General features: G+C 43.7%; 1 protein-coding gene across 7 annotated transcripts in view; it reads left to right on the top strand.

Moving 5' to 3' along the window:
• The window catches only part of LOC144679064 (engulfment and cell motility protein 1), a 272,728-nt gene that overhangs the window by 108,521 nt on the left and 151,245 nt on the right, over positions 1-12,962 (top strand). For all 7 annotated transcript variants that reach the window (XM_078539327.1, XM_078539329.1, XM_078539330.1 and 4 more), the window contains one exon: positions 12,346-12,396. In XM_078539327.1, coding sequence (XP_078395453.1) covers positions 12,346-12,396 — 51 coding nt within the window. The remainder of the gene's footprint in view (positions 1-12,345; positions 12,397-12,962) is intronic.

Genomic DNA, 12,962 nt, shown 5'->3' with positions numbered 1-12,962 from the left:
AACAATTTCTCCTTTAACTCCTCTCACTTCCTCCAAATAAAAGGTGTGGCTATGGGTACCCGCATGGGCCCCAGCTATGCCTGTCTCTTCATGGGGTATGTGGAACATTCCTTGTTCCAGTCCTACTCCGGCCCCCTCCCACAACTCTTTCTCCGGTACATCGATGATTACTTCGGTGCTGCTTCATGCTCTCGTCGGGACCTGGAAAAATTTATTAATTTTGCTTCCAATCTCCACCCCTCCATCATTTTCACATGGTCCATCTCCAACACTTCCCTTCCCTTCCTTGACCTATCTGTCTCAATTTCTGATGATAGACTGTCCACCAATATCCATTACAAGCCTACCGACTCCCACAGCTACCTCGACTACAGCTCCTCACACCCCGCTTCCTGTAAGGACTCCATCCCATTCTCTCAGTTCCTTCGCCTCCGTCGCATCTGTTCTGATGACGCTAACTTCAAAAACAGTTCCTCTGACATGTCCTCCTTCTTCCTTAACCGAGGTTTTCCACCCACGGTCGTTGACAGGGCCCTCAACCGTGTCCAGCCCATCTCCCGCGCACCCGCCCTCACGCCTTCTCCTCCCTCCCAGAAACATGATAGGGTCCCCCTTGTCCTCACTTATCACCCCACCAGCCTCCGCATTCAAAGGATCATCCTCCACCATTTCCGCCAACTCCAGCATGATGCCACCACCAAACACATCTTCCTTCACCCCCCCCGACGGCATTCCGTAGGGATCGTTCCCTCCGGGACACCCTGGTCCACTCCTCCATCACCCCCTACTCCTCAACCCCCACCTATGGCACCTCCCCATGCCCACGCAGAAGATGCAACACCTGCCCCTTCACTTCCTCTCTCCTCACCGTCCAAGGGCCCAAACACTCCTTTCAAGTGAAGCAGCATTTCACTTGCATTTCCCCTAACTTAGTCTACTGCATTCGTTGCTCCCAATGCGGTCTCCTCCACATTGGAGAGACCAAACGCAAACTGGGTGACCGCTTTGCAGAACACCTGCGGTCTGTCCGCAAGAAAGACCCAAACCTCCCTGTCGCTTGCCATTTTAACACTCCACCCTGCTCTCTTGCCCACATATCTGTCCTTGGCTTGCTGCATTGTTCCAGTGAAGCCCGACGCAAACTGGCGGAACAGCACCTCATCTTCCGACTAGGCACTTTACAGCCTTCCGGGCTGAATATTGAATTCAACAACTTTAGATCTTAAACTCCCTCCCCCCATCCCCACCCCGTTTCTTCCCCCTCCCTTTTGTTTTTTTCAATAATTTATATAGATTTTTCTTTTCCCACCTAATTCCATTATTTTAAAATCTACAACTAATACCTTGTCAGTCTTTCCACCCCACCCCCACTAGAGCTGTACCTTGAGTGTCCTGCCATCCATTCTTAATTAGCACATTTTCTTAGATAATATCACCACCTTCAACACCTCTTTGATCCTTTTGTCTGTGACATATTTTGATTATCTGCTCCTATCACTGCTTGCTTGTCCCTACAACCACCACCTCCCCCCACCTCAACTTATCTCTCTCCCCACCCCACCTTAAGCCAGCTTATATTTCACCCCTCTCCTAACTATACTCAGTTCTGTTGAAGGGTCGTGAGGACTCGAAACGTCGACTCTTTTCTTCTCCACCGATGCTGCCAGACCTGCTGAGTTTTTCCAGGTAATTCTGTTTTTGTTTTGGATTTCCAGCATCCGCAGTAGTTTTTTGTTTTTATATAGAAGGCTTAGTGTATTTGTTTTAGAGAGAGTAGGTAGTAATGTGTAGCCTCACTAGCAGATGCCTCGCTGTTGAAGCTATTGTTTTGAAGCAGTATCAATATTTGGGATTCATGGGGTTTGTTTTATGGAATGTTTCTGAGTGTAGGCCTTTGCAGTAGTGCTTAATGATGAATGGCTAAAGGCAACATTACTTTGTTCAACGAGGCGTCTTAACACACACAGTGATGCTTCTAATGAATTAAACATAGCTGAACAATTCCACCATTTCCATCACCCCTTGAATAAGCTTGCTCAGCCTGCTACTGAATAATGCAAAATATGTCCACCTTCTAACCATAACATTCGCAGCCAATTTTTAAAAATGTTCTCAGAGTGTAGGCAAGGTGACCAACTTTTCTGTATTTTAATGGATTATCCCTTATTTTGACTGTTTGTCCTGCATCCTTTAAGGGACACCTTTCACCCCCTATTTCTAGGGCAGCCTGTGTGAGACTGAGACTGAGCCTGGGAGCCTGCCTTTGCCTCTTTGTTTTGTTTGTGAGCATATGCAGCATTGTTGGAAGAGTTACTATCACCAGCACCACCTCCCCCCTCCCCCGCCCCTGCCCCCGCAGGTCTTATGGTCACCAGCAACTTCTACCCACCTGCCCCCCTACCACCACCACCAACTTGCCCCACAGTCAAAGTGGTCTCTTCATTTGTTTCATAAGAATGGGCCATCCTGGGTGTGAGTGGTGTTGGCAAGGTCATGAAACAGTTGTTTTATGAAAAAAATCAGAACAGCCCTTATTGTCGATTTTTTTTTCTGATGCCGCCCCACAGATTACCAGGTTTTAGTGACTTCTGTTTCACAACTTGCCATGGTAGGCTTTGAACTCACTGGGTTGTTGATCCTACCAGGGCTTGTCTCTATCCATTTTAGGCTGAAGGATGTAAATTCTCCTCCTTGCGCCCAATACCATTTGAAGGACAATTCAGTAATATTTGTCCTCATTGAAGGGTCTTTGCTGGACAGTGTTATTTTGGGTTGTCTAGCTATCAAGAAAAGTTTGCTATTCTTTGTGCTTTGGCTGCACTTTGTTTTTGAACTCTCCACAGATGTCATAGCCAGGTTCCCAACAGTAGATATTCTGGTTAAAACAGTTGTTATCTTAAAAACCCTTCTGGTGTATGATAATAAATGTAATGGTCAGATAGGTGTGGAAATAAGTAATGATGTCAAATGCTTTTAATGGTGGGGGCAAGAAAACTGTTGAGAAGTTAAATAAACATCTTGGTCATCTGCCGTAATGTTCCTGAGAGGAACGAGGATGCTGCTCATTTCAAAGTGAGGGAGAGGCTTGTGCCTGAGGTATAATCCAGAGATTATTACTTGTGAGGTTCTGCTTTTTAATCTGGCCCCTGGCTATTCATAATCCCTAAGCAGAACCTCTTTCCTGGACCTCTCTATGTCCCTCGTACCCACGTAGACCACGACAATTGGATCCTTCCCCTTCCATTGCAGGTTCCTCTCTAGCCAAAGCAGATGTCCCATACCCTGGCACTGGGCAGGCAACACAACCTTCTGGACTCTCGCTCTCTGTTGCAGAGAACTGTGCTTATCCCCCTGACTATACTATCTGCTACTACCACAGCCTTCCTATTTACTCTCCACACTTGAATGGCTTCCTTGAATGCCATGGTCAGCTCGCTCATCTACCCTGCAGCCCCTGTTCTCAGCCGTACAAGATGCAAGAACCTCAAACCTGTTGGACAATTGCAAGGGTTGAGGTTCCTCCACTTCTACCTTCTTACCTGCCTCGCTCAAGGTCACACCCTCCTGTCCCTGACTACTGACCAAATCAGATGACTCTATCCTGATGGGTGTGATAGCTTTCTGGAACAAAGTGTCCAGGTAACTTTCCTGCTCCCTGATGGATCACAGTGTTTGTAGCTTGGCCTCCAGCTCATTGACTCTGAGTTGAGGCTCCTCGAACTGCAGACACTCACTGCAGATGTGGTTGCCTTGGATCACACTGGTGTCCATCACGGTCTATATTTTGCAGCCGCAACACATCACCTGCCCTGCCAACTTTATTATGTGTTAATTTGTTTTTTTAAAATTTATAATTAATAAACACTGCTGCTACTAATAAGTTTTACTACTTTTAGTAAACCGTACCACTACTAATAAAACCTTACAATTATTAATAAATTACCTGAGTTTTGAAAGATAATTGAGAAAAATACTCAACAACAAGTCACTCATCTGTTTTCCTGTGATGCCGCACTTTGATTTTTCTCAGAATGCGGCCAGTCCGCACTGGAACCACAGGCTGGACTAGGTCTTTTTAAACTTGCTGGGTCTGTTGTGCCCTCTCTCCCTTTTGCATTCTTTTTAAACTCATTGGGTCCTCTGTGTGCCCTCTTTCTCCCCTTCTCGCTATTTTTAAACTCGCTGGGCTTGCTGCTGTCTCTCTCTCTCCGTGCTGTTTCTAAACTCACTGGGTCTGCTGCACGCTCTCTCCCCTTCATGCTGTTTTTAAACTCACTTGGTCCACCACGTGCGCTCGCTCACTCTCCCTTCTCATTCTTTTTAAACTCACGGGGTTCTCTGTGTGCCCTCTTTCTCCCCTTCTCGCTGTTTTTAAACTCGCTGGCTCCGCCGTGCGTGCTCTCTCCTTCCCACTTTTAAAAAAATTCACTGGGTCTGCCGTGCACTCTCTCTCCTTTGTATTCTTTTTAAACTTGCTGGGTCTATCATACTCCCTCTCCCTGTCCCTGTCCCTCTGCCTCTCTTTAAACTCGCTGGGTCTGCCCTGTCGAAGAAACACAAGCATGGTGAGAGCAAATTAACGGGTATTCCAGGGCAGTGCGGCCATGCTACATGGCGACACGTCAACACTTAATGTTGTAGAGCAGGTTTGGTCACAGGTTTGAACTTTTTTGATCTGTTGGATTCCTAATCTGAGCCAGCAGCAGCTGGAGCAAATAATGAGAGAGTCACGTCCCGGTGAATCTGATGCCTCCTCGCATGTAGGCACCAGAGAACATGTACAGTCTGAAACAGTGTGTGCACTGTATTCACCAACTTAGCTCCAAGCTATGCGGACCAAACAGATGAAAAAGCCAGCCCAAAAATGTAGTGTGATGGGAAGGTAGTAACAAAAAACAAGTTATTTTTTAAAGAAGTGGTAATGTTTCTACACATTTCTAGGGGAAATTGCACAATGAAATTGATGAGATCTGTACTACTCTAATGATTCTTCCATAATTTACACTGTTTTGAGAATAAACCATAATTTAATCTGTTTATATTTTTGTTGCGGCTGGTCCCCAGGTGAGGTCTAACAATTTGTTAACTTACCGAATGGGGCCCCAATTTTGTTATGCTCTCAGGTGAGGAGGAATAAGCTGGCTCCCCTTCTTTATTCAATCCCCTAGGTTGGTCGCAACAAGATTAATATAAAAGGGATCCCTTCCCCTGTGGATACTTTTTCCCAGTCCAAATGTATTTATTTTTTAGATGGAGCCAATTTAACCAGGCTTACTTGAGTCAAAGAAAGCGTAAGTGTGTTAGAAAATAAAACCTGAGAACAAATAATAAAAACATAACACACATACACAGAGATCAGAAATGAGAAGTTAGGAGTCCAAAAAAAGTTTTAAAAAATATATGAATCAGTACTTGGCTTGTCCATGAGGCATAGATGGTGGTAAGTTGCAGCCCTTAAGTTTAGTGATTCCGATAGAGCTGACTGGCAGTTTCGCAGTTGGTTTGGATACACTTGGTTCACCAGGGTAGCTGAAAAGGCTGCCCTATTCCCTTTTTGACTATGGCTTCTGCTGAGCCTTGCCTCCAGCAACAGAGAGAGAGAGAGTGTCTTCACTTGCAACTGCTGGAGTGACTAGTTGGTCGTCTTTTGCTGCCATTCTCACAGCATACCAGCACATTCTGCACTATTCTGCAGCTAGCTTTTTAACCCATTTTTCCCCTGTATATTCCAGGAGAGAAAAGTAGTCTTGCATCTATCTCAGACCTATTTACACATTCTGAGATATAAATCGACAGGAGATGGATTTTTGGGTGACTGCTGAGGTGTGCAAATCAGTCTTTTGTCACCACAACCACAGGAGATTAAAGTTCAGTCTTTTGCATCTTTCTTCTCTCCCTTTCAAGTGCCTCTGCTTTAAGAAGGCCAAGACATCTTTCAGTTGCAACATTCCATGTTCTCTCAGGACAGGTCTGTCAGTATAATCCACTTAAGAATTTTTCCAGAAAGTGGTTACTTTACATTATCAACCATTTTTTGCCACTTGTCCTTGCTTGTACTTATTTAAAAATACACAGGTCTTCGTTAAAAAGTTCAACATGCTCGTATGTAATTCGTGGCAGTAATTGGCTTTTTCATAACATTTTTCATTTCTATTTTTGCTGTTTCCAGAGTAAAAATAGTGAACCTTTTATGTTTGGCAAAAAAAATTCATCTCCCCCTTTTTACATTAATTGCGTCACAAACGATACACATTTTATTTACCTTTGTTCCTTAATTCTCCTTCAATTTGTTTTGATCCTGTCCAATTTCTGAGGAAGATCTGGGGCTGCAATTTTGCCTTTCACAGTGCGGCTTAATCAGCAACTGATGAAGCTTCATATTCCGAAGCTGTATTTTTCTACTCTGAAGACACTCAATTAATTATGGACTTCTTTGTAAATGACTATATACATTTTGCTCATCATTAATCATAAATTAGATCAGCTCATCAAAAACAGTTCTCAAAGCTAATGGATGTGCACATGAGATTGCAGACAAGGGTTTTTCTTTTAAGGTTATTCTCAGTAACTTTTTCCCCATATATCACATGATGGCTGCAGGGCAGGCAATAAAAGTTTGTAGTTCCAAGCAAAGGCACAACCGCTAAGTTACTCCTTGCTTGTTAAGGGTCAGTCATATGGGACGGAATTTTATGCCGGCGGGATTTTACATTCCCGCTATTTAATGGCTCGCTGCATTTTCGGGGCCGTAAAATTCTACCCGTGGTGTGGGCGTAGTCATGTGTGGGTCAGACTGATTAACCTCCCTTCCATTATGGAATTTAGTGAAACATTTAGGAATTTTTTTTTTAGGATGTTTTAAAATGGTTTTTGTGGTGCCAGCCCAGAAATGACAGGACTCATTACCATGATGGGATTTGAACTCATGATATCTAGGTTGCTCAGCTACCGGACCCTTAATAGGCCTCTGGATTTCCTGCCTGCTCACCTCTGTTTTCTTGCCAAACATAAAAGATTCATTATTTTTACTCTGGAAACAGCAAAAATAGAAATGAAAAAATTTAAACAGATTAAATCATGGTTTATTCCCAGAACAGTATAAATTAGGGAAGAACCAGTAGTGCTGTACAACTCTTCAAGTTTACCATGCAGTTTTCCCTGGAGAAATGTGTAGAAATATTATCCTTTTTTTTAAAAGCGTGTTTTTTTGTTACTATTTTCCCATCATAGTATGTTTCTGGGCTAGCTTTCTCATCAGCTTGGCCTGAGAGCTTGGAGCTAAGAGCTAAGTACAGCACTACACATTGTTTCAGACTATACCTATGTCCTCTGGTACCTGCATGTGATGAGGCATCAGGTTGACTGGGATGTGACTCCTCATTATTTGCTCCCGCTGCTGCTGGTGACATTGGTGTTGTTGCCTAGATTCGGCAGATTGATATACATGACTGTGGACAGGCAAAACCATTCTGCTCAGTGCACCCAAACTGCTGGTAGCTCTGCACATGGTCTCTGTAAATAAATGAAATAAGCAAGTTGTAAATGCAACTCCGTGGATCCCTGTTTTGGTTACCTTTGCTCCCCCGCCCCCTCCCACAAGGAATAAGTGCAGGGACTAAGAATACAGGGCTTATCACTGCTTATTTTTGTGATAAGATGAGATATGTTCTCAAGGGAGACTACAGATCGTGCTTCCATTGCAGCAGGAGAAAGAGGGTGGCACGTTTTTCACATATAGTTGTGCCTTTATCATTCATCTCTTCACATTTCACTTGGGCAAGTCAGGTATTCCTCCCCTTTTTGACGGCAGTTTCCAATCTTGCAGACTGTGACATATCTCAAAGGTGCCATCCAAAAGAAATGTAAACAGGAAAACAATGGGATTACATCAGAACCTTGAAATAATTGGGGGATTGGGTGGACAGCAGTGAATATTTTGCACCGGATGGCAAACTTGAACTGTCTGCACCAAGTATAATCACAGCTTCAGAATGGGTAGAAACCTGAAGACATGTTAGACAATAGAAGAAAGCTAAACCAAATATGCCAAAATATTTCATAAACTTGACTTTATTTTATTTTAAAGTTTGAAACCTGATTTACTGAATTAATGTTTGCTCTGCTCTGATTTATAGTTATGCATTTACTAGTTGACCTCCTTTGGGAATGCTCACGAACCATATTTTAAAAAAAAACTCTAACAGTCATTGCTCGTGTCTAGCTACTCATCATTGCTTAAGGCTCAACTGGACTTTAGACGCTCAGATTCAAGCATCACACTCACTACCCCTTTCTCTAAAATTAAACCTTTAAATTTATGAGGAATTGTTGGCTTTAGCATTTGTTTTCTTGATGTCTATCCAGTGCAGATTCCTTTTAAAAAAGACACATCTAGTAATAAGGAGTAGAATTACTGATCCCAGCTTTGTGAGGAAAACTGAGTTGGCTGCAGTTAGAAATGGTTGTCTGCCTCAGCACATCTGTTGTTTGGAGTATGCCTGCTATTTATCTCACTTATCCTGTAGCGTGTAGTAACTGCCACATGCTAGTTCCCACAATGGAATGCAGCATCGAAAAATAGTTTAAAAAAAGCGAAGTAAAAAATTGTTGTGGTTCATTTTTGAGCACAGAAGGGGAGACTCCCTTAAATATGGAGTAAAATTCCACCATCTCATCAAGACTGGTGGACCTCAATTTCAGGCATGTTAAACGAAAGCAAAATACTGTGGATTTCGGGCTCGGCACGATGTTGAACTTTTCTTCTGTCGCCTTCATCTCCGTGTTCACTTCTTTGGGCAGGAGTCCTTCACCCCCCCGTTCAACAGGTCCTTTCACCCATCTCCAGTATTCTCCCTCTACCTGGAGTCCTCCCTCTGGCCTCTTAACTGCCCTTGATCTTTTCATTGAGAACTGTTGGCGTGACATCAGCTGCCTCTCACCCACTCTAACCTGTCTCCTTCTGAACTTGCTGCACTCTGTTCTCTCAGGTCCAACCCTGACTTCGTTATCAACCCTGCCGACATGGGTGGTGCTGTTGTTGTCTGGCATACAGACCTCTATCTTGCAAGGGCTGAGCGCCAACTCTCAGATACTTCTTCCTGCCTCCCCCTGGACCATGACCCCGCCACCGAACATCAAGGCATTGTTTCCAGGATTGTCACTGACCTTGTCTCCTCTGGATATCTTCCTTCCACAGCTTCCAACCTCATAGTCTCCCAACCCCATACAGCCCGCTTCTACCACCTTCCCAAAATCCTCAAACAGGACTGTCCTGGTAGACCCATCATGTCAGCCTGTTCCTGGCCCACAGAACTTATTTCTTCCTATCTTCACTCATTCTCTCTCCCCTAATACAGTCTCTTCCCATCTACATCCGTGATTCCTCTGATGCCCTACGTCATGTCAACAATTTCTAGTTTGCTGGCCCCAACCGCCCCCTCTTCACCATGGACGTTCAATCCCTCTACACCTCCATCCCCCACCAGGGTGGTCTGAGGGCTCTCTGCTTCTTCCTTGAACATAGGCCTGAGCAATCCCCATCCACCACCACCCTCCTCCGTCTGGCTGAACTTGTTCTCTCACTGAACAATTTTTCCTTTAACTTGTCTTACTTCCTCCAAATAAAAGGTGTGGCTATGGGTACCCGCCTGGGCCCCAGTTATGCCTGTTTTTTTGTGGAGTGTGTGGAACATTCCTTGTTCCAGTCCTACTCAGGCCCCTTCCCACAACTCTTTTTTCAGTACATCGATAATTGTATCGGTGCCACTTCAGGCCCTCATTTGGACCTGGAAAAATTTATCAATTTTGCTTCCAATTTCCACCCCTCGATCACCTTCACATGATCCACCTCCGACACTTCCTTTGCCTCCCTTGACGTCTCTGTCTCCTTTCTGGTAATAGACTGTCCACCAGTATTCAATACAAGGCTACCAACTCCCACAGTTACCTTGACTACAGTTCCTCAGATCCTGCCTCCTGTAAGGACTCCATCCCATTCTCTCAGTTCCTTCACCTCCAAAGTGGCACTTCTGATCTATCTTTTTCCTTAACCGAGGTTCCCCTCCATTGTGGTTGACAAGGCTCTCAACCGTGTCCAACCCATCTCCTGCACGTCTGCCCTCACTCCTTCTCCTCCCTCCCAGAGCCATGATAGGGTCCCCCTTGTCCTCACTTTTCACCCCATCAGCCTCTGCATTCAAAGGATCATCCTCTGCCATTTCCGCCAACTCCAGAATGATGCCACCACCAAACACATCTTCCCCTCAAACCCCCCCCCAACGCCCTTTAGCATTCCATAGGGACCATTACCCCCATGACACTCTGGTCCACTCCTCTATCACCCCAACTCCTCACCCCCTCCCCAAAGGATTTCCCATGCACATGCAGAAGGTGCAACACCTGCCCCTTTACCTCCTTCCTCCTCACCGTCCAAGGTCCCAAACACTCCTTTCAGATGAAGCAGCACTTCATTTGCACCTCCTTCAATTTGGTCTACTGCATTTGCTGCTCCCAATGTGGTCTCCTCTACATTGGGGAGACTAAATGCAGACTGGCTGACCGCTTTGCAGAACACCTTCGGTCTGTCCACGAGCATGACCCAGACCTTCCTGTCGCTTGCCATTTCAACACACCATCCTGCTCTCATGCCCACATGTCTGTTCTTGGCCTGCTGCAATGTTCTAGTGAAGCCCAATGCAAACTGGAGGAGCAGCACCTAATTTTCTGATTAGGCACTTTACAGCCTTCCAGACTTAACATTGAGTTCAACAACTTAAGACCATGAACTCTCTCCTCCATCTCTACTCCTTTTTTAATCCATTTTTTTTTCATTTTAACTTATTTTTATTTTTATTCTTATTTATTTTCATTTTTATTTTTTATGTATTTATTTTTATTTATTTTTAAAAAATCCTTTTTCCCTAAACCACCACCCCCAACCCCTACAGGGCGGTCTGTCACTTGTCTCTATGTTGTGCTTTCAGAGTGCTCACCCTTGTTCTGCTATTAACACATTCTGCCACTATCAGCATCTTCTTTACTCTTTACCACTACCATTAACATTCCGATAAAAGCAAAAAACTGCGGATGCTGGAAATCCAAAACAAAAATAAAAATACCTGGAAAAACTCAGCAGGTCTGGCAGCATCTGCGGAGAGGAACACAGTTAACGTTTCGAGTCCATATGACTCTTCAACAGAACCATTAACATCCCCTTTGTCTTGTGTCCGTGACATCTTTGTCAATCTCTCCTTAGCTGTCACCTGACCCTGACCTTCTATCTTGCTTCACCTGCTCCACCCCCTCTTAAACAGCATAAAACCCATCACATTTCTACTTCTCTTCAGCTCTGAAGAAGAGTCATATGGACTTGAAATGTTAACTCTGTTTCTGTCTCAACAGATGCTACCAGACCTGCTGAGTTTTTGCGGCATTTTCTGTTTTTATTTCATGTTAAATAAATACTGGGGTTAGTGATCAAAAACAGCTGTCCACTTGACACTTAACACCAAGTTGGCAAGAAGATGGCTGTTTCTCAATATTGGAGTGTGTTATATATTTTATAAAAGAATATTCAAAGCTGTATCCTTGGAAAAGAAAAATTAAACAGTTGTATTGAAGAGGTGTACCATTCACATTATAGGTCTGTAAACGGATAGAGTTTAAATCAAAACTTTTTTTCAGGATTGTGAAGTGCAGGTTGTAGGTTTTATTTAAAAAGTGTCTTAAGTGAGAAATGGTGTTGAATAGATAACTGAATGTAATAACTTATGCTTAATAACAAGATTATCTTTTAAAATGCCGATTGGGGTCAGTTTGCTCAGTTGGCTGGGTGACTAGTGTGGCTCAGATTAAGCCAACAGTGCGGGTTCAGTCCCCAAACCGCTGAAGTAGTTCTTGTTGCCTGCCTTCTTGCCTTGCCCTGTAGTGATATCATGGCACAAGGCATGATTAGCAACTCTCACACAATGAGGACACTACATGGGTTGGGAGAGGTGGGCAGAGAGAGACAATGCTGATGGTGATGTGAAGTATTTTCATCCTACATTAGAACCTGTGATCCGGTTTTCGGTCTTGAAGCTTTCAACAAACTAACACACACTCACTGGAACAAAAGCATGTCCTGGCCTGTACTGCTAACATTGTTTACCCCTGTACTGCTAACATTGTTTACCCCTGTACTGCCAATATTGTTTACTCCCGTATTGTAATTAAATATTGTTCATGCAACTTTGAATTTGCAGGTACATTCAGAAATAAATGCTTTTTTCTTTTTATATTAATTATTGCCTGTTAACTTACATTAAGTTTTTAACCATGGATATCTTCTCTTTTTGCTGTGCACAGGAAATAGCGAATATCTTGGCCCAGAAACAACTGCGTTCCATTATTTTAAGTGTAAGTTTGGGGATAGATATTTGGCAAAAGTTGTTATTTATACCTGAACAATTATTGCATTATTTTTTTTAGGAAACAGTAACTAGCATTTATATAGTTCCTTTAACATTGTGGAAAGTCCAAAGCTGCTTCATGTAAATGTAATAAGACAAAAATTGAAACCAAGTCAAAGAAGGAAATCAGACACAAAAGCGTAGTTATTTTTTCTGAGTGTCCTGTGTAGTCCTTTAAGTACGGCTGGTTAAACCACTCAATGCCTGGTATCAATGGATGGGGAGTGCGTGAAGCATGCTCTTCAACTGGTAACATAAGATAGTGTTGGCCTTACGTACAAATCACAGGCAGGAAAAGACCAGTTAGTCCATCAGGCCTGTTCCACATTCATTATGCCATTCATGATGCCCAAAACATGTAACTTGACACATCTTCTCCTCTTCTTCCCCCTCTCCACCTCAACTGCAATATGATCTCCTGGGAGAGATATGAGACCAGAAAATGAAACCAAGTGACAAAAAGGGAGAAAACATCTGCAAAATTTCTATCCGACTCCCTCAGATGATCTAAAC

Source organism: Cetorhinus maximus, chromosome 3, assembly GCF_964194155.1.
Source record: "Cetorhinus maximus chromosome 3, sCetMax3.hap1.1, whole genome shotgun sequence".
Lineage (NCBI taxonomy): Eukaryota > Metazoa > Chordata > Chondrichthyes > Lamniformes > Cetorhinidae > Cetorhinus > Cetorhinus maximus.
Note: the sequence above shows the minus strand (reverse complement) of the source record. Positions and strands in the feature narration are given on the sequence as shown.